Source organism: Tetrao urogallus (genome assembly GCF_951394365.1).
Source record: "Tetrao urogallus genome assembly, chromosome: 2".
In the NCBI taxonomy this organism is placed as follows: Eukaryota; Metazoa; Chordata; class Aves; order Galliformes; family Phasianidae; genus Tetrao; species Tetrao urogallus.
In genome coordinates, this window is record NC_136814.1 from 58140354 (window position 1) to 58166636 (window position 26283).

Below are 26283 nucleotides of genomic sequence, written 5' to 3' on the forward strand. Positions count from 1 at the left end.
GAAAGAAGGGGTCAGACTCTCTAGCAGGATCTGTTGTGATAGGACAAGGGAAAATGGTTTCAAACTAAAAGAGGGGAGATTTATACTGAATATAAGTTAAAAATTGTACATACGATAAAGGTAGTAATGCATTGAAACAGGTATCCAGGGATGTGGTGGATGCTCTGTCCCTGGAGTCAGAATGGACTGGGCTCTGAGCACCCTGATCTTGCTGTACATGTCCCTTATAGTACTTTGCAGGGGAACCTTTAAATGTTCCTTCCAAGTCAAATGATTCTACAATTCCAAATATGGATAGCCTTTGAAGAAAAAGTGTGGTTGTACTCTATCATCACATATTGATGCAAACAAATGTTGTCAGAGTGATTTTCATGTTTTCCAGTAACCACTGTCCTTCAAAATGAGAAAAAGTTTTCTCTGAGAGCTACCATCATTGATTGTTGCATATGTTCTGTGAAGAACGTGGGAAAGGCACACCTGAGTTAGACACAATTACTTGTGACCCAATGTTACTCTTAGTGATGCCACTTTGTCAAAGTGGTATCTCTAGTTGTTCTGGTAATATAAGTGCATAGGTGGAGCTAAAACCTTAAGTAGACCAACAACGCAAAAATACGTGAAAGCACAGAGAGAACAGCTTTGTATCTGAAAGCTTGTCTAATTTTTCTGATTTATGCCAGTTCGGTGTAGCTGCAATCTTTGTTCCTTTTTTAGAAGTGTGCACCTTCTAGTCAATAATTAAGATCTGTCTCTTAAAAAGCTTTGAGAAAATTATTTCTGTTTATACTGATTTGTTGTATTTCTGCTTTGGCAGCCTTCGGAAAATTTAAAGTACTGGTGAAGAGGACCTTTGCTTCTAAAAACTTTAAGTATCATTTCCAGCCAAACACAGATCAAATTTTTTCCTGGATACGAATGAAACTGCATAGTACCAACATATTTTACTCATACCTGAACCTTCTATTAACTTTTCTTGACTTAGCTGAATTGCTTTCTTATCAAGAAAAAAACCAGGAATCTCAGAAATAAACTTGACATGTGTTTCAATTATTTAGATTTTTTTAATTATAAAGTGATTATTTTTTCAAAATGTACTTGTTATTTCAAAATGCCATGCAACATTTCTATTGCATTTGAGTTGGGCAGTGTACTGCACCTGAAATACGCTTCTATTTTTTAATTTTTTTCAGATCCCCCAGAAACACGTAGGAAACATACATGATTGAATATATCTGTCTTCAAATATGACATAAAAGCAAACAGAAGCCCCCAGTTTTTCCATTCAGAAGTCCTCAAATAAGGGCTGGTTTCCCCGCCATCCCACACAAAATTCCCCTCTAAATTCTCCAAACCCCACACAAAATTGCCCTCTAAGTAAAGAGTCAATTTTTACGAAGTCATGAGACTAAAGAGGTTCCCTGGGCTCTACAGGCATCAGTAGGTGGGAGCACACCCATGAGATGTCCAGCCTCTCCTTATGCAGTGGCAGAAGTATGTTGTAGCTTCTTGTGATTTACACATAAATTTCATGCTTTCCAGGGCAATTATGATATTCACATGATGAGCTATTCTTCTGCTCACGGCCACAGAAGTTCAAAAATTACAGGAATGATTGAAAAATGAAGCGAAGTAGTCTGCTTCACAAACTAGCATTTAGAATTTCTATCTAACTTCCACACTTGCACTTGTGAGCATTTTAAGAAACGTGGATTTGATGTAGGCATACGATGTTAACCATTAATGTGGGAAAATGCCATATAAAACTTGCCAGGTAAAGTGATTTATGGAGCTTAAAAGTCAGTTTTTGAGCATGTATGCTACATTGCTGCTTAAAGGAGGTATTAAAAATAACCAAATAAGTTTTAAGTTTACTTGTAGGAAAATAATGCATATCTTGCATCTCTGTCAAATGCCTAACATCTGAGACTGTCAGTTCTGCTTAAGGAACTCTGCAGTCAACCATTTCCAACCCTGATCCCACCCTTTTACAGGGCATTTATGCTGTTCATTAGTATACTCCTTTAATATTTTTGTTACATATGAGCTATCAAAACGAAATCCATTGATTCAAATTGTTGCAGAAAATAGTTATTAGGAAAAAGAGTTTTAAAGAAATACAAAAGCGATCCTCAGTAGTCAGGCATGCTATGAGAAAACCAGTATTCATTATTTGCAGTTTTTCATCAGTGCCAGAAAAAAAATCTTTCTACAGGCCAAAGTGTGCTAGAATGGCTTTAGTAATAGCTAGCCCTCACTCAAAGCAAAAGGGAGTAAGAAAGAAGGAGATTTGCCTCGGGTCATTGCTATGATAATTTTGATAGAATAAATGTGTCCAGGGGGTCAATGATGTTAACATGACCTCATCACTCCAGAGCAGTAAGCAATCAAGCAAGGGACTTGACTACACATGTCTTAGCTTGCTATAGCAACAGCCATTAACTGTTTCAGGATGTTGCTTTCTGGATTTGAACTTCAAATGAGTACTGCTAAAGGAATAACTGCAGTTGGCTAAGTTTGGGCATTTATTCAATGGGGGACAAAAAATAGAAAAGAGAAAGAAAATGCTGCAGAGGATAAACAATCTACAGATCTTTGTTTTCTTCCTGCCGTAAACTAAACATTTTAGGTGGCTTTGTTTGAACAAATTTATTATTATTATCATTACTATAATTATTATTATTGTTTTAAATTTGTGCTTTTTTAAAAAGAAATTGTATGAGTGTCAACGGTTTACATGCTGGTTCGGCTGAGTTCCGTGACTGGTGGGGCAGAGGAATTTCACAAAATCCACGCCTCCGGAAAAAAAGGGAACAGGGGACCCCAAAATAATTAAAAACAGTGGCAACGATCTGAAGAGAAACAAACTCATTTACTAAATATGGTATCAGAATGCAAGATAACACACCGTAATAAAATATAATTAGAATTGAAGCTATCAAATATCAAATATAATGAGAGAGAGAATGTCCGAAAGGTGGATAGGCCTCACCATAACGCAGAGGTGAGATGTGCAATCCAGTTGAGCAGCAGGGAGACAGGAGGAGAGCTGACGAAGAAGAGCCGACGAAAAAGAGCATCAGGTGACCTTGCCAGGAGCTTTATCTCCTCTCTGCGACCGCAAAGTCCCCTGGGGAATGGAGTTCTCCTCCAGACAGGCACCTGGAACTTGAGCATTAACAGTTAAACTCCCAGTGCACTACATGATGTTATGATGTGGAATACTGATAATCAAAATCATAAAACCATGACATTCCACCCCTTATTCTACATCACTACATCATGCTTAATATATACAAACAAACAATAATTACCAAACATTAAACACATGCACACACAAAACTATATATATGCATGGAATTACTGACTGCACTCCCCCAGCATCAAATTCCCTTGTGAATATCCCCATTTCTATGCATCACCCACCAAATGGACCCAGGTCCCTGTGCAAAAACAGTTCCACGAAGAGGTTTGCACTTCCCAGAAGTTGGAAAGACCCAAGCCACTTTTCCCAACATGCTCTTTACATGTGCTACAGGGATCTTATCTCCCTTAACAGTATGTAGGGAGCTAGCAGGACCATTGAGATTGATCAATCCTCTAGCATTGACCAACCAGGTGGCTTCTGCCAAATGCTTCTCCCAATGCCTAAGTGTTCCACCACCCATTGATTTTAACATGGTTTTTAGCAGCCCATTGTAGCATTCAGTTTTGCCAGAAACTGGTGCATGATAGGGGATATGAAATCCACTCGACGCCGTGATCTTTGGCCCAAGTATTTACAAGAGAATTTTTGAAATGAGTCCCATTATCTGACTCAATTCTTTCTGGAGTGCCATGTCGCCACAGGACTTGTTTCTCGAAACTCAATATGGTGTTTCGGGCAGTAGCATGGGGTTACTGTATGTGTCTCAAGCCACTCATAGTTGCCTGTACCACAGTAAGCACATGACACCATTGTGAGATTGTGGCAAGGTGATATAATCAACCTGCCACACCTCCCTATAATTATACTTTTGCCATCACCCTTCTCCCCAGAGAGGTTTCATCCTCTTGGCTTGTTTAACTGTGGTGCATGTGTCACAGTCATGAATAACCTGTGCAATAGCATCCATAGTTAAGTCCACCTCTCGGTCTCTAGCCCATCTGTATGTTGCATCTTTTCCTTGATGGCCCGAGATCTCATGGGCCCACCGAGCTAGAAATAATTCAACCTTGTTCTGCCAGTCCAGGTCTATTTGATCCACCTTAATTTTGGTAGCTCGATCTACCTGATGGTTATTTTGCTGTTCTTCAGTAGCCTGACTCTTGGGCACATGAGCATCTACATGGCGTACCTTTACAACTGTATTCTTTATTCAGGCAACAATATCTTTCCACAGTTCAGCAGACCAAATAGATTTACCCCTTCTTTGCCAGTTATTCTATTCCCAGTGCTGTAACCACCCCCATAAGGCATTTTCCACCATCCATGAGTCAGTGTAAGGATAAAGCACTGCCCACCTCTCCCATTCAGCAACATCTAAGGCCTGCTGGACAGCTTTTACCTCTGCAAATTGGCTTGATTCTCCTTTCCCTTCAGTGGCCTCTGCAACTTGTCGTGTGGGGCTCCATCTGCAAACAGGTTTAAAAGAGAAAGCGGAATCTTTTTTTTCCCTCTCTTTACAGAAGCAAGATAGCAGTGCTCAAAGTTTACAAATATCCCAGAATATTGGCATTCCGCCTGGACTTTCAAGCTCAAGTTTTCAGTGAGCACCTGTGAAAGTGATAAACTTTTCCAACAAAGCTCCCCAAGAGCAGAGAGATTCGTTTTAAAGCTAAAAAGCAGCTTCTGCCCACATTGTCCATCAAGAATGTCAATGGTTTAAGGGCTGGTTTGGCCCAGTTCCGTGACTAGGGATTTTGCAAAATCCGTGCCTCTGGAAAAGGGAACAGGGGACCCCAAAATAATTAAAAACGCCCAGAACTTGAGCATTAACAGTTAAACTCCCAGTGCACTATGTGATGTTATGATGTGGAATACCAATAACCAAAAATCATAAAACCATGACTATGAGACGGACTGAGGTTGAAATTTTTACTTTAGTTATACTGAGAGGTAGGTTCCTGCATGAAGAAGGCAAGTTGAAGACAGTGCTACAAATGAAAACCAACATTCCTGACCCCACCACACCATTAATCCTGTACTTATTAAATACATATTATACAAATTAATGCTGTTATCCTAAGGCATTTCTCTGGGCCTTTCACACCACTGTCCCTCTGAGCTACCTTTCCTTTTCTAGTATCGCTGGGTTGAGGCAAACTTTCCAAACTTGGGGACGTTAAAGACAGGAAGACAAATCTGTAACCGTAGTTGTATGTTCTCGACACTTCTGAAAGTCTTCCTATTTTTATTGTTTTCAATACTGATTTGGGAGCGTATCCAACTCTGTCAATTTTCATTTTTTGGTAATTTTTCTACTGTCTAGTGCTTTCACTTTTCCTTAATGTGCAAATTAAAACATTTTATCCAGGCAATAATGAATTGTGATTACTGGAGGAAGGGTTGACAGATAGCAAACAGGGTGTTGCTCTGAGACCTATTCATCCAATGCACATAGGCATTGTTTTCCACTTTCTGGGCCCATTGGCATATTGTTATTAAATGTTAACAGCAGGGTGGTGAGACACTGGAACAGGTTGCCCAGATAAGCTGTGGATGCCCCATCCATGGAGGTGTTCAAGAATAGGTTGGATGTGGCTATGGTCAACTTGGTCTTGTGGAAGATGTCCCTACCTGTGGTAGGGGACTTAAGACTTCCTTCCAATTCTGATCACTCTTTGATTCTGTGATTCTATGATTAATTAAGTGCTAAATAACTTCCCTTTAGGCTTTCAACTCTCTTATCCCACATTAGAGCACAGCTTCTGGGAGTATCACTATGAGGATAATGTGTCTTCTCTTCAATTTCTCAGACTAGCAACATCATATAGACTTCATGGGTGCAGTAATGATGGAGACACACTAGGACTCTTTGGTGGAGTTGCACCTTATACGGACAAAATGAGCTCTTTTGCCTGTACATGTCAAGTATTTCCCTAAATGGCATAAGCTGTGCTGGTAAAAGAAAAGTTTACTGGTTTGAGTTTCACATACTTAGACAAAGTTGCTGGAATAGATGTATCAGAGTGCCGTGGCTTAAAGAGTTAATCATGCAAAACCCCTCCCTCCCCTCAGGAGAAAGGGGTGGGAAAGGAAGAGGGGAAAAAAAAGATTGAGATAGGAGAAACTAATTTATTAACAGGAATGTGAGATAATACAGAATAATAAAGAGTAACAAATAAAAATGAGCCAAAAATAAAACCGTTTGAGAGAGACAGTCAACCTGAGTCTTTATCAGCAGGCCTTTTATGGCTCACCTCCTCAAAAAGACCAGAGAGTTCTTCCCCCATCACCCGGAATCAGAAATCATCTGGAGGCTCCTGGAAAATGCAGTCCCAGTGCACCTTTGCCTTGAAGAATCAGAATTCACATGAGACTGCTAGAGATAAACAGTAAACACAGCACCACAGTGCACTGTCTCTCCTCACCCAACAGTCTGTTGCATGATGTTACGATACAGAATACTGATAAAACCAGGACACAGGCTTGTACATTAGCTTTAATTTTGTGTAGTCTTGGGATTACTGGTGTAATTGTGCTGACAAACCATTTTATGGCACAAGCAAGCCCTAATTCACAGTCATTAATTTGACTCAAGAGCACATTCACCTGTGATCCTCGTATAATTTTTAAAGCTCAGAAAAATGATTTCCTGTTTCAGTCTGATATTTTGTTGTTTTTCACAGACATCTGAAGCAAAATAATTATGAAATTAACTGGAAAAAAATATAAGCTACATCATTCACATATTAAAATCAACTGCAACAGTAAGAAAATCTGCATATGAAAGTGCTGTCCTTGTCTCACGAAGAGCATTTGAGGCTACAATTTAACTTTAAGAATCCCCTGAGAAGCTAAACTGCTTACTCATCCTAAGTAAGAAGTGAAACCAGCTAATGTCTCATGATCCACTGAAGGGGCAATGTTCTTCCTGTATGTGTTTATTCATGAATTCACATAGTCATATAATGATGTCAAGTCCAATCTTTCATTGCACCTGAAATGCCAGTTTATTTTCTCAATCACTGTAGGACATATGCAAAAGGAAAATCCCTTTTATTTATTTATTTATTTATTTATTTAAGTTTGGTTTGGTTAGATTTTCTTTGAGAAATGAGTAGTAGAGAGGGGAACGAAGGGTAATGTAAGATGAACTCCCATTTCTTCACACAGATACATATGCTACAGGTTAAGGCCCAGAGCTACAACCAGCAGGCCTCAGCCACTGTTTCTGATGATGAGCACTGCTTTGTTGCACAAGTGATGCTGTTGTACCACAGCTAATTCACCATGGAAATCAATGTCATTCCTCCCAGGGGGAAGTGTTTCTCAGTAGGATTGAGGTTGCCTAAATTAGGTAATAATGCCATTTCCACAGCCCCTTGCACAGCTTTAGTTTGTCTCATGGAATCATAGAATCACCAAAAGACCTTCAAGATCGTCCAGTTCCAACCATCTACCTATCACCAATATTTCCCACCAAACCATGTGCCTCAGCACAACATCTCAACATTTCTTACAACACCTCCAGATTTATCTAGAATCACACTAGAGCTGTAGTTTTTGACAATATTTTCAGCAGTTTGCTGAAAACACAGCTAGTAAGAAAGAACAGAAGTTGGTGCTGAAAGAGCAAGGTGCCTCTCTGCTTCAAATATTGATGGTCAGTACTGCTCCAATGGAAAGAGGGCACAGGAAGAGCAGCAGAACATTTTATTTGGATTTGTTCTTTTTTTTAAAAAAATAAATAAACAGCAAAACTTCACAACTGTTCACTTTGAAAGACTTCCCTTAATTTACATTTCTGAAGACAAAAATTAAGAGCCAAATACTTACATAGTATCTGTGATTAAAAAAACCTTGGCCTAGAAGGAGATACCATTCTTTACACCCTGCTAGTGCCAAGCAGCAGCAGTGAGGGCTTCTGATAACATGGATGAGCATCCTAGTGCACTTGGCAGAGAGCATGTAACCAGGCCTGTTGTTGGAGCAGCTGCATCCTGTCTGGGATCCCAATGCACAGTCATATATGAACTGCATGGGTACAGTGTTTTTAACATCCTTGGTTGGCACTGAACCTAATCCTCATGTTCTGGAAGAGAACAGAATTGTGGATGTCTGCAGCCTGAGTCTGATACTCACTATCTGTGGGCAGTGTGTGTATAGTGAGTGCTGTTTATCCAGATTTGGTAGATCACAGGAAAGTGCGTACACCTCTGGCAGTGCTTTAGATCTCATGGAAAATTACTAAGAACTGATGTGCAAACATGCATCTGATGTGCCAAGAGTTTCCAGACTCACAGCAGCTTGATCAGACTGGCATATCCAGAAATGCCTGACAGCTGTGCACAACAGTCAAACTTCCCAGACAGTTTTAGGGTGGAGACAGGGAGCATGTTCAGAAAGCCTACACATACCATATTTTTAGTTCTACTGATGATTTAAAACACCCACAAAAAAATGCCTTGATACACTTTAAAGAAGACTTTTCAAGCAGACAGCATAGCATCTTCAGATTTTCCTATTAAAATTCCACTGCATAATTAATTTTCACTAATGCAAATTGATCTAGAATTACTCAATATTGTCTTATATTAACTTATTCAAGAAAAATGTTCATCCACATTAAAGTCAGTTACAATTTATGTATTAATTGTATAGCTCAGAGTGCTTTGATTCCGTGCATATGTAGCACACAGCATTTAGCATACCACTTGTTAACATGGGAGATTGCAGGTGCATACGAATCTTGTAACTGGCTGGCAAAGCACTTGCGGGTGTTTGAAATATGTTTCAAGTGTTTTGCTCAAAAATTTGTATTTCTCTTTGTAGCAGTTCAAAACAGCCATTTTTTATGCCAGCAAAAGCAGACTGGTGTGGGAATAAAAGGTATTCGTTGCATATTTTACTGACTATTTTATTTCTCTGCTTAATGTGATATTTTCCTCTGTTAAATGTCTGAAAGATATGAGATGTTTCTATTATGATTCTGATTCCTTGAATAGTATGAAGCCTGAATAATGTAGCTGTCAGGGAAAAGATGAAAGCCAACAGCCTTCTGGGCTGCACTGTGTCAGCAGCAGGTTGAGGGACGTGATCCTTCCCCTCTACTCAGCTCTGACAGGACACTTGGAGTTCTGGGTCCTGTTCTGAGTTTCCCAGTGCAAGGGAGATATGGGCACACTGGAGATAGTCCAGCAAAGAGTCGTGTGGGTGATTAGTAGGTCAGGCCGGAGTACCTGATATACCACAAGTAGCTGAGAGAACCTAGAATAAAAGAAGCTCTGATTAGTTGCCCGAGATGATAGGATAGTTATGAACACTGTGAGATGCAGCTATTTTAATGACAAGTCCTTTGAAACATTCTGTAAAAGCTTTTGGGACCTAGTCTGCAGGGAAAGAAAGAGAGAAGCAAAGATAACAAAAAAAAAAAGTAAAAATAAAAATATGCCAATCAAATCATATCAGCCCTTTTTTCAGCTTCTTCCTTTTAAAGCTATTCTGGAGAAATTTCTCTTCTTCACATGGATTCTGTTACATAAGGAATCTCATCTTACCACCTCTGTCATGTGCAAGAATCCTATCCAATATATTCAACCTCATTGAGCTCAGTGAGTTTTATTCTTGTGAGTAAAGGTGGCAGATTTTATGAACTTTATAGTTACAACAGTGGCAGAGATGTCTCCAGTCTCCTTTCCTCTGACACATCTGTTAACACCATATCCCATTACAGGAAGGAGAACTGGCCTGCCCTTTCAGTTGCCATAGTTCAGAGGCACAGTGCCATTTGCATGAAGTTACTGGAGTGGGAGAGATGACACACAATCTTGCTAGGGAAAATGGAGAGGAGGTGGTAGGCACAAAGAAAGATCATATAGTAGAAGGTTTGTGTTCGGTGCTGCAGTTCCCTTACAATGTACAGATGACCACATGCTTGCTAATATATGTCTGACAACACTGAAATGTCACTGTGACCCTCAAGGGACCTGTTCCTTATTCCCAGATACTGATGCTCAGGAAGACTGCACTGAAGAGGAGAAAGCCATTTTCAGGTGAACACAGAATGCATTTGCTATGCCTGAAGAAAATACAAGTGTATTTAAATAATAAGATATTTGCTTTTCAAAAGATTGGCATAAGCTTTTGCACAGACCTGTTAGCTTAAGGGCTTATCTCTTTTAATGCTAAGGAATATTTCCACTGTGCTCTCACTACAGGCCTGCTCAGGAGCAGCTGCTTTCGCAGCACTCCATGTGTGCCTAAGCCCTTAGTGAGATGGCATTTTATGTTTGGATGATCAACATGCACATTTTTATATAACCAGCCTTTGTGTCTCCTAAGATAAGAAGAATCTTCCCTTAGCATTCTTCTTTAAATGCCAAAAGCCCTTTTGTTTAACTACAATGTGTCAAACAAATGCTTATCTATTACACTCTTCCCAACAAGAAGCCACTGTTTATTCTTGCTATCTCTTCACTTAATGCATCTGATACTTTTATACCTCTCCCAAGTCTACTCAAGTGTTTTCCTAACATTTTTCACTTTGATGCCCCTGTACCTTGTTAACTTACAACTCCTTGGTGCCATGTTAAAGTTGGTAGATGAAAAGTGTTTTCCAGCTTTTACTTCACATATTAGTGGCAGGTTGCTTTTTTTCCCCTCTCCCTCCTTTTTCAAAAGCACTTGCATGCTAGGAGTGTTCTTGTGCTTGGCAGTAATACATCTCATTGACAAGCTTCCTCTCTCTTCCCTTGGGTTTCTGTGTGTCCTAGGACACCCTGCATCACTCTGAGGAAGCTGGAGGGGCTGATGCCAGTGGGGAATTATTTAGGATCTTCTTTTCTACTTCTGCTCTTTCCCTGATCCACCATCACCACATCGGACAAGTCTTAGGTCTGCTAGCATTTCTAGGCCTAACATTGCACAAACGGAGAGGTGAAAAAAATCTTTCTTTCTAAAATGAAGCTGTTCCTAAGGATGGTTTATATGACCTTGATCTCTTCAGCTGTACCTGCTGCAGTCTCTTCCTGCAAACATCACACAAATAGTTTGTAAACGGAAGTAATAGACAGCAAAGATTTACTTTCACTACAGTTTCATCCTGGATATTTTTGCAAAGATTGAATCAGTAAAAAAACCACTGTAAGATATGTTTTTTTTTTTCTTTTTTTTTTTTGTAGATGAATATTCTACAGAAATTGAATCATATTTTAAGGAGGTATAAATACCTTGCAACAAGTCCTGATGTCATTCTGCCTCCACTCCTTGCCCTCTGAACACCATCTGGAAAAATCACCTTGTGCTCCCATGTGAGGCACATCCCCTTTCTTAGGGGGCAAGCGGGCAGCTCTGCAGGCCCTGAGCCCTGCCAGGCTCCTTGCCCTGCTGAAAGCCATTCTCAAAACACCTCGCAGCCCATCTCATCTGTTCTGCAGTACAGGAATTTCGTGAATTCAGGCTCAACCCAGAAGCACATTCACATTCTTCAATCACATTGAAAACATTCTCTTGGGCATTAGCAACCAACACACCTTTGTGGGTGTGTGCTGTAAACATTGTAAACGTCGACAAGACAATGCCTGACAAGGCTCTGCTGCTCAGCACTGCTGCTGAAATGAAATGGCAGTGGAAGAGGCAGAAATTTCATTTTGAAATTCATCTGAAGTAGATTTCAGACCTTTTTCAGGTGACTGCTCCTTGCATTCCCTATAGAAAAGCTCAACATTAGACTTAACATAAGAAACATGTTGTTTCTGGAGCCAGTGGAGTTGGGGTGAGGGAAATATTGTAACAATGGGTTTTGATCTTGAACATCTCCCCCTTCAGCATCAAGAACTGGATGTCCAAGAACACTTTGCAAGAGCAGGAGATAACATAAACTGGTCTGAAAATGTAAGTAAGTGAACAGTTTGTTCTGGGGAAAGGTGGATCTTCATGTTGTGCACCAGCTGTCAAAGGATTATGCTAGGTTTTCTGTCCTGCAGGCTACAAATCAACCTCTTCTACCACCCAGCAGAGCCCACTAACTGCTAGGTTAAAGGCTGCTCTGGGCAAAAACATCTTTGCTCTCCTTCCATACCTAATAGGAAAGTATTTTTTCCCACTATGGAAATTTTAATTGATATTATTTATATAATATTTATTATATAATATAATAATATTATATAGAATAATATAATAACATTAATATTATATAATATTAATATGTTATATAGTATATAATATTTAATATTATATAATATTAATTTAATATAATTAATACTTAATTATGCGTTAGAGAGCATGGGCTGGTAAGTAAAGGAGCCCAAACAGATTTGGAATCACAGGGAAAGGGAAATTCACGAATCCAGCTTGAAAGAAAAATACTTTTCTACATTTTTTCAAACAACTTTGCATGCGAGCCCTGCAAGCTCTATGCCTCATTCTTAAAAAAAGAAAAGAAAAAAAAAGAAAAAAAAAAAAGGTAGAAGTGGCTTTCCTTTTATCCAGCAAGAAGGGAGATAGCCTCACCCCTAATATATGTCCATTATGTGACAGTTTGGGACACTATTTGTTAATGCACACATCTAGATTTTGGCAAGGTTAAGTGCAACAGCTGTATTCCCAATTACAACCACCTAGGCAAGGGCAACAGCCACACCTCTGACTTTGTTTTTTTTCAGCCTTTGCCAGCTTTATCAAGCACAGACTCCAGTGCTCTCCCATCCTTCTTCCTTTTCACTGCTTTCTCTTATTATCCCTTTTCCCTACATTCTGACACCCAGATGTATTCCTACTAGGATGCATCTGTTTTGTTTCTAGATTATCTGCATCTGCTCTACTTTTGGGAAAGCAAACTATGCTTTGTCTAAACTTTTATACGTGCCTCAGACTGCTCAGCTCAATTGCTGTCCAGTTCCTAGAGCCTATACCTGACAGATCGGCATGTTTGACTTGTTTGAAATGGGTTTGAAATGCATTAATGCCTGAAGGTTTATTAAGAGAGATAGTATTTTTTCAAAATAATAAAGTAATTCTTAATGTTGTCATGAACTCAGTTCAGGAAATATTAGTCTTTTAAAAAATATCTCTTAGAAATATCTCCTTAAGTGCAGCAATTTGCAAGCTTGTAAGAAATGTGTTTTTTTCTGTTTGCATTAATGGTTGAATATTTGTTGCTGTTTCTTATTGTTTGTAGGTTTTGTTTGTTTGTTTGTTTGTTTTCTTAAAGCCCACCTGAGATTAAAACCTGAGTTAACCACAGAAAAGACTGAAAATTGTTCTCAAACTTTCCTGAGCACAATTAATCTAATCCTTTAACAGCTGGCAGCTGCAGTAATTACTTTTAGATTATACCTAAAGTCTGTTGAAATCTAATTACTCTGATCTATGAACCAGGTAATTAAGGTAAAAACTCCGGCATTTTCTTAGACCTCATTAACTTATTTCCTTTGAAAATCATTAGCTAATGATGGTACATTAAGAGTTTATCCATAAAATGACAATGAATAATTGAAACCTTTGTCCTGGGACATCAGAGGTCAAAATAGTGTTTAACTGCTCGATGTCTTGATGGCTATTTCTTCATTTACAGTGCAAATATCATGCCAGTTTAGGGAGAACAAACCAATTGAACTGGGAAAGTGGCCAGGAAGGACAAATATTTTCCTTTTCATTTATTTAGTATCCATAAAATAACTCAAGACTTTCACTGAGATATGCAGACCCCTGAGAAACACCACTACCTGTTGATGCTCAGGCTGTCTGGAGCTCGAATTCAAGAGCGAAGAGACACCTGGGCCCTGGACCTGACTGTTGTGTGGCAGTGTGGAAATGCTGTGATTTTAGCCTTGTTGCTGGCTGCCTGGCCTGATTCCCTGTCTCAGAGCTGTTTGCAAGCTCTGAGATGCTGTGTGCTGTGGCTCCACCTGCAGCATCCTCCTCTCTCCCCAGTGCAAAGGTTGTACACAGCCAGAGGATGAGCTTTTCACTGATATATATTGAAAATTTTGGATCCTTATGCTTTGTGCTTGTCAGGAAACAAAGAGAAAGAGTGATATGTATCTCTCACCCCAAATGAGGGTGTACTGAGATGCCTATGAGACACAGTTACCAACCAAGATGCTAGGAATGACTGAAAGAGGCAGGGTAGCCCGTAAGTGGTGGCTAAACTAAGCTGCTTACCTTTATTTTGACATGAGTCTAAAGCTAGTGTTATTTTGAACTATATTGTTCCCTGTACAGTGCAAGCTGTAACCCACAAGATGCAGCAGGCAGGGGCTGTGTTGCCATCCTCTGCTCTCCATCTTGGGAAGGCAACTCCAGCCATTCCCATTCTCCAGGTAAAGTTTTTGTAAGGATGGAGGACCCAAGTCAGCAGACTTCCTGAGAAACTTCTGCTTTCAGGCCCCCTGTCCCAGTTTTCCTCAACTTCTGATGCCACGTTTTTTTTTAATGAATTCTCCATATTGTGTTTTCATCTGGAAGAGTTTGATTGGCATCTGGATCTGACTCTGCTAGACATTGTGATGATGCACAATGCGAACTCAATTCTTTCTTAATAATCATATCTAATGTACAAAAGGAAAACTAATTCTACAACTATATGGACTACCTAATCACAGAAGCTGATGGATAAACCAATGCTTCATTGACATCTGTGTAACAAACCAAACAACAGAAATTCTGTTAGTTACTTAAGAGCTCTGCAGAGTAAGCACATTGGGCTCAGGATCTCTTGGGGCTGTCTCCTGAGCATCAGGTGCAGCACTTACCTGTTGCATAGCATCTTAGAGAAGGAGTTCATCTGTACTGAAGTATGTAAAAAAAAAAAAGCCTAAAATCTTTAATTGCAGCTGCTCTGTAGAACAGCAACTTCAGTAGGAAATTGTCAAAGCACTGGCTTTGGATCATAACTCAAAGAAAAGTTTTGGGACATCATCTGTTAGACCATCAAGGACCTGAGTACATATTTGCTGTGATCACTGTATACAGGGGGAAGGAAACAGTCCGAAACTGAATGTAAGTTGCCTTCAATTTTCTCTCCAATAATGATACATCATTTATGAAGTCAAGAAAGTAATAAACTTAGATTTTTTTGTAAGGCATTTTATTAAGGAAATTAATTGAACAAATGAGTTAATTAAAAAAAAATTAAGGATGCAAGTATCGATTCAATATAAGAGAGATGCCCACATGGCTATTCAGGAAATCCTGCTGTAAAGAAATTACCAAGACCAGTTTACCAGTCAAAACTTGGACTGGCAACCAAGTCCTCAATCAGTTTTCGGCCAATTTTCCTTGCTGCTTCAGTAGACATTGACTTTTGCCAGAGCTTCAGTGACAGTCCTCCTTGGAAAGAAACACAATGTGACACTGTCAGATTAACATGGAGTACATGCAGCTCGAGGCACACAAGGGATGAAGCACATGTCTGGCTGCAAACACCTAACCACTCTCCTGAGGTAGTGACTCAGGAGCATGCTGATGGTGTAGTAATTGCCTACAGCTATGTAGGAAGACACAGGCTATTCATTCAGCTTGGGTTCCTTTGTATTGATGGACAACTTGGCTTGTTCCCTTGTCACCAGTGTTGCAAATCAAAACGATTGAAGACACATGTCAGGGCCTTGTTCTGGAATTGCACATAGCTTCATAGCTTATGAAACAATGGCCTGATGGTCGCAGTCATGCACACTTCTGTTTTTACTCTAAATAAGCAAAGAATTTACTCTTCTGCCCCTCTGAGGCCTCAAGCTAAAGAAGCGAATGACCCCTACACTTTCATCAAGGCAATTAGCAGTCATTCTCCACGAAGCATTCCTGACCAGTCCTGCTTTAGCACCAGTTTGTACAATGCTCATTGCCTGCTCCCCTCTGCTCTGTTTAAAAGTTTGAAGAATCCGGCTCAACAAAAGAGTACATCTCATTTTGTCACGGGTGCTGTAACAACAAGGTCTAGCTTTTCAGATCCACTTTTAGACTGTCAGTCCAGAGCCAAATATAGTTGAATATAATTTAAAGTTCCATTTCTGATCTGCAAAGCTATCAGCAGGTTGAGCTAGCTTGCATACAACCCTCAACTGAAAGCAAAGCTCAACCCTTCAAAGCAGAGTCAGGGAAATCTCCAGCCTGCAAAGCCAGGGATTTCAGATAGATACCACACTGTTAATGGCTACATCCATATAGAACATCTTCAGCATCCTTGCCTCTTCTTTATCCCTTCGGTCCTGCATTCATCTGCTCTGCTGCCCTGGTGCTCTGCTCCTTGATTTCTACCCTGCAAGTCCTGCTTTCCCTTGCTGTCCCCACAGTGGAGAGATGAATTCTAGATTGGTAAAGAAACCTGTTTCTGTGATCCATTACATAGGCTACCATGCAGGGGACAGAGCTCTTAAAAGAAACCTTGAACTGTGACTTAGGTTACCAGTCATATGACAAAGCTGTTATGATCCTTATTCAAATTATGAAGCAATGTTCACCATTATGTGTGAGGAAAACAATTTGTGGTGTGAGGATGCTCTTTTGTAACACATAATATCTTCATTAATCAGTCTTCCAACACTAAATACAGCTACTGAATTTTCATTGAAGTATTTGGACAGAAGATCACAAAAACAAAACAAAACAACAACAACAAACAAACTATGGCTCTGGATACTAGCTTTACGGTGTAACTTCACACTGTGTTTTCATTTCATGCTTCCTTTCATAAAGGACAAATAAATAAATAGTATCAGCCCATCCAAATACTGTAATTATATGTCTCACCACTGGATGGTGATGCAGAACTTATTTTAGTTAAAGCTGTCTAAAGGATAGTGTTCTAGTGCTGGGAGAGAATTCTGTGGGTCTGCGTAATGTTTTCCATAAAACCAAAGATTGAGATGGAAAACAAAAACATATCCCACAAAAACAAAAACAACAACCAAGCAGAATACTTGTGGACATACAAACCATTGTTTTTGATCTTTTGCTCTTTTTTTTTTCTTTTTTTTTTCTTTTTTTTTATTATGACCTCAACTGACCCAGTAAATTGATTTACAGCTTCGATGGTTTCAGATTTAACTTGTGAAATGCAAGCTGGTGATCCTTTTTAAAGTTCCTGGGTAAACTGGAGGAAAAAAAAGAGCAAGATCATATGGTCCTACAAACATAACCTTTGTCTAATGTGAAGTCCCCATCACATACTGTCAGCGTTATCTCACTGCTATACTTTCTTTCTGGTGCACTGTTCACTTGTGGTTACACTTTTAGTCATACTTTTTTACTGTTCATCTCTATGAAGTGATTTTACTACCGTATACTGAAAATCACTTCATTCACGTGGAGAAAAGTACAGAAACAGAAGATGTAAGATATCTATGGATTACCAGCTTCTTTAGGTGGGGCTCATACCTGTTAATTGATTTGCTCTGTTAAGAGCTCTCAGTGATACAAGAACTTTGTTTTGCTGTGAACTGAAGCCACTGATGGATGGGAGGACATCCCCTTCAACAAGCATCCTCTGGGGCAGGAAAGCCTGGAAGTGGTTTGTGGTCTGCAAATCTGTAGAGAAATGTGTGGCTGCAATGAAATCTACACCATTAGCCCAGTCTTCACCAAAATTTGCTTCTGGAACAGCAAGATATTTTAAGCTGTAAGAAATAAAAGTAAAATTGATCAGATAATTGAAACCCACAGTAGAACACAGTAATCTATCATTTATACCAAATGAGTTTTGATCAGTGTGAAATCCTGAGCAATCTCAATTTAGTAGTGTCTTAAAACCTCCTGCAGCACTTTATGTATAATTTTTCCTGGCATAACCATCTCTGGACAGGTTAGATACAGCTCCTGGCTGAGGCCCTGGCTTTCAGATGGGAATCAGCATATTGTGTAAACCCATAGCCTGCCTGCCTATCACAGCCTGTTGTGCTGATGCTTCATCTCTTGCCGGATATCTCCTGCTCCTCGAGAGGGAAAGACCAGAGCCTCATACAAGCATTGTTCAGGCATTATCCTAGCAAACAGGCATGGAAGTAAGAAGGTCCCCCTGGCCACCTTTCGCATTCCCATACCTGTCCTGGAATTTGGGCAGCGCATAAGCAATGGAGGCAACATGCGCCTTCCACATGTAGTGGAGAGCATCATCCAGCACAAAGGAGGACTTCGCCGAGTTCATGGTTTTTTGCTCTGTAGATTGCAGATACTGCAGCAAGAGGGAGAAAAAAGCAGAGAAATAAGAGGATGTTTTGAAATCAATACATTTTTCACACTTACATACATACTTCACAGTAGAATAAGCTTTCAAGCTAAAGAAAATTGCTTATGAGTAGTTAGGATGTGTTACTTGTACTTTGTAAATAACTGTACTATATGACATAGGGAGAAATTATTAATATAGATTTCTAGAATGAATTTCTATTCTGACTGAAATTAATGAGATTTGCCATTCTTTAGCTTCAACAGAGTGAATGTTTTTCCCACATAATTTAGGTATTCTGTCACAGTAATTTGGACTCTTGTATCTGAGTGCAGCGGAAGTTTCCATGTTAAAATACTGAATTTCTCAAAAAACAGTTACTCTTTCAGCTGCAAACGCTAAGAAATTTCAAAAAATAAGAAAATGAGCCTTAATGGTTGTAATTATGTGATCATTTATAATAACTTCCTAAATATACTGTTTAGTATAAAGAATTTGCAGAAAACAAATCCAGCCTTGTTCTTAAAACCTATTCCTCTACTTAAAATCGCCAGGTTACTTGTGGTTTTAATTTGCTGATCATTATCTATTACCTGACTGTGAACAAAAATGTTGAATAAAGGTTATCTATAAAAAGCATTATTGAACCTGTGAAGTAAGAAGTACAGTTATATTTGTGACTGGAGAGCAACTGAATGATGTGGAAACAGAGTACGTAGATGTATTAAAAATATCCTCCTGAATTTCAGTTTTTTTGATGTTCAAAGGAATAAAAAGGCCCTATAAAACCATCTCAAGACCATTTCTCTAGGGTAATATCTATCTCGCCTGCATAATTTGGAATTGCTAACATTAGGAAACAAGTGTAACCGTTAACAGCCTCTAGGGACAGATGCTAAAATACAAAATTAGCTTGAAAGGAAGGAAAAGAATAAATAACCTGTAAAAATCCTGTCTTTCTCATCTCTCATTCATTTTATGTCATGCTTTGCTTTTTTCCACTGCTTACCTTTTTTTTATCAAGTTGCTATTGAAAGTAAATCAAGCCACCAAAATGCAACAAATAATAATAAGATCTTTAAAAAGAAATATTCAAGTACAATCTCCTACAAAATATTTTAAAAATTTTAAATTGTTTACTTCAAAGTAAGCTTTCCACTCATCCATGAGCTCGGGAATGCGAGAACGGCAGTCAGCAACACTGTAACAGAAATCATCTCTTCGGTCCTCTGGCGGCAGCATTTCTACCTCGTACTTCACCTCTCCAAAGAGGCCAGCTTCCACTGCACCCAAAAAGGGTATGATAGCCAGGTAGTAATTCATACCTGCAGTAAGAATTGGAAAGGAGGAGGCTTTAAGTGCTAAGAAGCAAACAATTTCCACATGGAGAAATGAAACCTCTACAACAACAAATGCAGTCATTTCAAAATGCCACCGATACAATTATGTCCAGCAGTGGGACGTATGTACTGAAATCCCCTAGTAGTAATAACTGTACTGATTCGTATACAACTTTTAATATTAATTTATATGTTGGCGGTAAGCATGTAGGAAAGCCAAGTTCAGCTCCTGCCTGCGCTGGACCAAATCTTCTATGAAAGCGTTTGAATGACTTTTGATGTTCTTCATGTTGGAAGAACAATTTTAGATTCTCCTCTTGATTGTGTCCTTCTTTGTAGAAATAAATTTTAATGACTTCCAGCAAAGAACAGTCTAAATCTCAGATTTGTTGGGTAGGTAGCTCTGAGCCATAGAGTTAAGAGGTCATTTGTTCATGCTTAATCTCAGTGCCATAGATTGCCCAGCTATTTGCACATGGTTCCAGCAGTGAGGACCAAAATCACCAAAGCACTATACCCTATCGTATATCCCTATCCTAATAATTATTCCAGCTCCTGTATGTGCGTGGGCCTGGCTAGGGATTCTAGAGGAGATGTATAGCCAGTGACAAGAGCCAAACAGAGGCCCCAAGTGATGAGAAGACAGTGTCTCAATGGGAGTCATTACTAAGCTGAGTCTTTCTTTTCATTCATTGTTTTCACCAGAGAAGCTGAAACTTGGATTTCACACCAGAATACGCTTAAATTCTTTCAAATATTTTTGCACGTATTACTTATTTATACCTGCTTGGGGAACTCAGACAACAGAACAGTGCAACAGAGGAATACACTGAATATTATTCTAGGTCAAAAGGAGGACAGGACTTCTTCAGCAGCAGTCTTTCAAGCAGAGTTTCGTTTACTTTGGGACATGTTAAATGTCAGTTTCTGGCTTCAGCTTATTCCCAGCTTAGTATGACTATGCATGCCAGGGAGGGTTGCCCTGGAGACCAGACCAAGCCACTTACATCCTCAGAACAATAAGGCATTTATCTGCAGCCTGAAATACTTTTTGTGTATTCCTGGTACAATAGAGTAAATCAAGGCTGAGATCATACATTTCCTGGAGGAAAACTTGCTATCATGAAGACTTACAGTGTTCAAAAGTAAGTGAAGAGCAGGAATGCAAATACTGAAGATAAATCTGATTTCTGTTCCAGGATTTCTGTTTCTGATTTCTGTTCAGCACAGATCTATGCAGTGACCCCTCTTACTTGTCAATGCATGGGACACCTTCTCCTGAGCACCTAGTTGTATTTATACTCACAGACACAAATTGAAGTTGGATTGAGTATCACAGTGAAATTTGGTTTAGCACTACATTTACATTTTAATTTACTCTGTGCTCACAGTTTTGGTCATATGAGGAGATATGAAATCAGTTTCTATTTCACTGTCAGAAGCCTCCACAACAAAGCACGGGTGTGATGGGGATAGAGAGAGCAATTCACTGCAGCCAAGCAGCAGGTCTTGTGAAAAGGTGCACTCACAGCAGAACAGCAAGGAAGCAGAGGGACAAAAGTGATGGAGTGAAAATGTGCTGGAGAGGGAAAGGTTTTCCCTTTTCAGTGGAGGGGAAGTGCATTTGAAAAAAAAAAAAAAAAAGAGAGAGAGAGATTTTCATATTTTTATTGACGTTAGATGTAAATACTGACTGTAAGTCAAGCTTGTCTTTTTTTTTCTCCCCTCCTATCTGTCAGTTCCATTTTTTGAAAAAAATGGAAGCTAATCTTTCCAGAAGAGACAGACTTCCAGTTTCATTAAAAAAAAAAACAAAAAACAAAGAGCCTAAAAATACTGACTTTGACTCAAATTGGATACAAGGAAAACTTTACTGGTTGTGTTTGTTGTCTTTTAAATAATGTGTTCATTCAGCTGTTTGGATAATGGAAACAAAAGATCCTTCTATTTAGACTGGTCATGTTTATGTTACTCAGTGTTCCTTGATGTAGGAAAATTATTAAAGTATTTTTGATTTATCAAATGAGAAAATCTGTTATTTTTACTTTACTTGTGGACTCAGAAAAAAAAAATTGTCTTTTAAGATCAACTCTGTGAAAAATCTATCCATACATTGTCCTTTAAGAAGCCCATTTCCACATAAACACTGGCTGTAAAATTACCAGAGGAAAAAAAGCTACATGCGTGTGCTAGCATTTGAGACAAAGAGCATTGTAGTGCTGGTGTTTTTTTCATTTATTCTGGAAGTGTTATTTGGTGGATTGTTCTGCAGAGCAACAGATACCCTTGACTTACATGTGGCATACTAGATAACATCCTTTACTCTTTGCAAAGTTCTGAGCTTAAGGACAAAATATTCCCTACTATTTAAAAACCTACTACTTGCTGTCTCACATTCTGTAATTTCTCCCATGATTCAGAAAAATCTTGCAGAAAATCTTGCAGTGGACCTCATGTACCACAGGAGGATGAGGCGCTCCACCACACCGACCAAGAGTGATATCAACAACACGCATGGCTGAACTATGTCACGGTTGGCCCTTCACTAAAATTTGTCACTTTATTTTTTATTGGCACTGCCTAATGCAAAGGTGGTTCCAAACTCTTGCCCTCTAGGACACAAATCATATTTTGAAGAACACTGTGATAGAGTATACTTACAGGACCACCAACTTCTTACAGATATACACAGGTTTCTGTGGCCACAGGAAGTCCCATTGGTAGGATCTGCTAATCTGCCTAAATAAAATGAAAGAATGCACTGATTATTTCTCAATTTTTTTTTTTTTTTACACAAGAAATCCAATTGAGATGAATACATATCTATATACATCAGTAAATCATTGAGAATTTTGCTAAGAGAAGTAGAACAATTGCTGTTGTCCTGCTTCATAAACTACTGTTGCTATAGTAGTTGAATTTCTCAGTCAATACTTCATGCAGCACATAGTAATATGACCTTATTCTACAGTTAAATTTATTGCTCACTGTAAATGTATTCTAGGAGTTTAAGGAACTGCCTGAAAGTGGGATATCACAATGATATTTTTATAGATACATAAATATACATGAACATACAGCCATAAACATGTGCATAGCTGATGCATCATTCTCTGTAGATGCAAGTCTAATTTTGTAGGAGAGCTGTTTAACGACCAGAATAGTACAAATTAAGTGTGCTAGTAATTGTATCACCTAATTGGGCTTTGTGATACAGAATCCCTTTCAGTTTAATGATGCATACAAACATTGCCTTCTTGTTAAGCTAAGCATGCAAATGTTGTTGTAGCTTATTAGCAGAGTTTTCAAATATCTGTTCTGTAACAAACGTGCAAGATATTTCACAATTATTTGTGACAGCATGTAAGACATATTTCACTTTAAGCACATGACATGGAGGAGTAGCCTAACTCCTTAAAGCACTCAGTTATGTACATTGCATGGTAAATAGTCATGTAAGGAGTCAGGAAATCTGTTTTAAGAACATGACATGGAAGTACCATAGTCAGGTTCAATGACATAAGATATTCCAGAAGCTCTCACTCCCCACCCTGAAGAGCACCTGCTCCCTAATGAGTCAGCTGAATACAGATGTAGCAAATTCTGTCAGAATCACAGAATCACAGAATGGCATGGGTTAGAAGGGACCTCAAGGATCATGAATCCTTGGGGGGTCTCCACAACCCCTCTGCTGCATGCAGGGCCACCAACCTCCACCTTTAATGCTACACCAGGCTGCCCAGGGCCCCATCCAAACTGCCCTTGAACACCTCCAGGGACAGGGCATCCACAACCTCTCTGGGCAGCCTGTTCCAGCACCTCACCACTCTCTCTGTAAAGAACTTCCCCCTGACATACAACCTAAATCTTCCCTCCCTCAACTTAAAACCATTTCCCCTTGTCCTGCTGTTATCCACCTTTTAAAGAGTTAATTCCCCTCCTGTTTGTAGGTTCCCTTTAGGTACTGAAAGGCTGCAATGAGGTCATGCCACAGCCTTTTTTTCTCCATGCTGAACAAGCTCAGCTCCCTCAGCCTGTCTTCGTAGGGGAGTTGCTCTAGTCCCCTGATTATCTTCATGGCCCTCCTCTGGACCCTATCTAACAGCTCCAACTCTGAGTTTTCTACTTTGCTGCTTGACTTTGTTTTCTTTTCTTTACACTTATTCTAATGTCTCACCTACTATTGAGGTGCGAGTAAGAATATTTTTGTGCCATTATTCCCTCTTTTCCTTCTTTGTAAGTATAGATACTACTTTTCCTACTCTTCACGCATGTTATGCCAACTGAAACTTTCTTAAAATCCTTGATCCTGGATTTGTACTTTTATATGCAAATGTGGGGGTAGAGACTATTCAGTTCCCTCAGTCTGTGTAGTCGAACTTTTCCAGTTTAGCTCCATCTCTAAAGTAATAATTTCTCTTTCCACAATCACATTCTAATCAGCTATCCTGTCTTACCCATCAAGATATCCTGTCCTGCCAACACTTGCTTTACTGTAAATGTGGGCAAATTAATGATTTATTTTTATGTCCATGAGTTGCTCATTACAAATACTTGTGCCGCTCTTATTAAACTAGCAGTTTCACTCATTCTTTGTAGATTGTATAGAACTATACTCATAAAAATATTTTCTCAGTAATATAGCCTTCACAACCAGACAGGATGGTTAATGCAACATATTTCAGTAGTTCAGGAATCTACTGTCCAGTACCATTTCCTCCTTTAAACTGTCCAAGATCATTCCACTCAAGCATAGCTTCTGAACGAAGGCGTCTTTGTTTCAGCCGTTCGCTGAATCAGCCCTCCTACACCATCCATCCCCTTTATTTTCTCTTTGTTTTCTTACATATAAAGAATGAAAAGAGGAAAAAGCCTGCTTAAACTCCAACCAAATTCTTCTTGCTGCTATTTGCCAGCTAGTGACCTTCATGGATTTTGCTACTTGTTCTACCTCCTTTTCTTTATTTTAACTTAGTATTTAATTTTCTGTTAGTTGAGATTATATGTTGGCAGCCTTCCTCCACCACCAGCTGCAGTGTCTACATTTTCTTCCAGGCAAATATGCATCTTCAAAAAATCCTATGACCTCAAAAAGCTACAGATTGCAACCAATGAACAAAAGCAAAAACAACAACAAAAGAAGTCAGACAGGTGTATTTGCTTACATCAAGCAAGAAGGATTTACTGCCAGGTACAAGTTCATACATGTCATGCTGCACCTGAGGCAGCATGCAGGAGAACACATTCCCCAACAAAGCTCTGGATACGATATTGCAGTATTAGGACCTTTGGCATACATTTGTGTCTGCTTCCCTAGTATGGGCTAACCAGCAAATAAGAATGATTGCTCAGAAAACCACTTGCTTTAAACTAAGAGAGAGAAAAAGTGGGAAAAAAGAGAGAAAAAGAATGGGAAAAAGAAAGAGAAAAGAAAAAAGAGTTAACAATTTTTGTTAAAAAAATACATATTTAAAAGGGTGCTTCTAAAATAATCAGATAAGGCAAAGAGGAGAAAAAGTCTCAGTGGGAGTGGTAAACGTAATTACGAAAATGAAACTATATAACATTATCAGCCAAAAGAAGCCTATCAGTTAACAAAATAAGAACAGTACTGCAGTGTGCAGACCCTCACATCTACCTGCAATAAACTGGGAAGACTGGGAATACATTCTCAAAGATTTTCAGGTAACTGAAGTGTTACCTTCCTCAATCCACAGTCCTTCTGGATTCTGATCAGTTCTATGTCTAATAATATATTTTTCTATTAGAAAATCAAATAGTTATTTCTCAAAAAAGTAAGATATTTCCTTCATCAAGAATTTCTCTTTCAAATTGGCAGCTTAGCATAGTATGTCAAAATTTACAATCTGAGTTTGTAGTAGTCTGGCAAGGCAGAAGCCTTGTAAAAAAGTGACTCAAAGCTGGTTTGGTAAACACATATCTGTTCTAGTAGCTGAAGGACATAATTCATACCTGTACGAAATTGCCACCCATGCTGCACTGGTAATCCCCAGAGAATGTTGCCAGAATTTTGGGATCCAAAGGCCATAAAATATTTGGCTGAAGCCTTTAGCATGCTCTTATACACTCCCAGTCGTTCTCGATAGTTCCAAGGATTGATGACAATGTTGTTGTCCTTAATTGGGAAATCCAGAAGGTTTTCAGGGGCAAAGTCCCACAGTGGGGGATAGATATCTTCTCCATTGGCATCTGTGTCACTCTGTGCTGTGGCAGCTGCTGGATTCAAGGCAACAACTACTACGAGAAGAAGAGCCTTTATGGAAAAGTAGGGCCACATCATGGAGGTTTGTGACCAAGATCTTCATTGTTGCAGGGCTTTTATCATGAAAGGTGAGGGCTGGGCAAAAAGGGTGACTCAGACTGCAGAGGTCTCTGTCTCACTTCCTTCTTTTCAGTGATCCTGACTTGGCACTGCCAGATGAACAAGCTGTGACTAATGTTCCTGCCTCTATCTTTCAAGAGCAATAGCAGATATTCAAGGGGGATCAATATGACAGGAAAACATTCAAACCTGTGCTGCCCACAAAATATATCCACATTTTCCAAAAGCCCACCATGCTGCAGTACTGCTTGTACAGTAGCAATATGAACCTTTCTGTCCCTGTGTTTCTTGTTAG

General features: G+C 39.2%; 1 protein-coding gene across 1 annotated transcript; it reads right to left on the bottom strand.

Annotated features, from left to right (window-relative positions):
* Window positions 1–15362: 15362 nt before the first annotated feature.
* On the bottom strand, window positions 15363–25971 carry LOC306958760 (protein LEG1 homolog; the record flags this gene model as incomplete). Its single annotated transcript, XM_079550349.1, is given in 7 exon segments — window positions 15363–15472; window positions 17519–17757; window positions 18181–18311; window positions 19446–19630; window positions 22307–22384; window positions 25619–25944; window positions 25946–25971. Coding segments are annotated over 7 exon segments (1095 nt in total).
* Window positions 25972–26283: the final 312 nt, after the last annotated feature.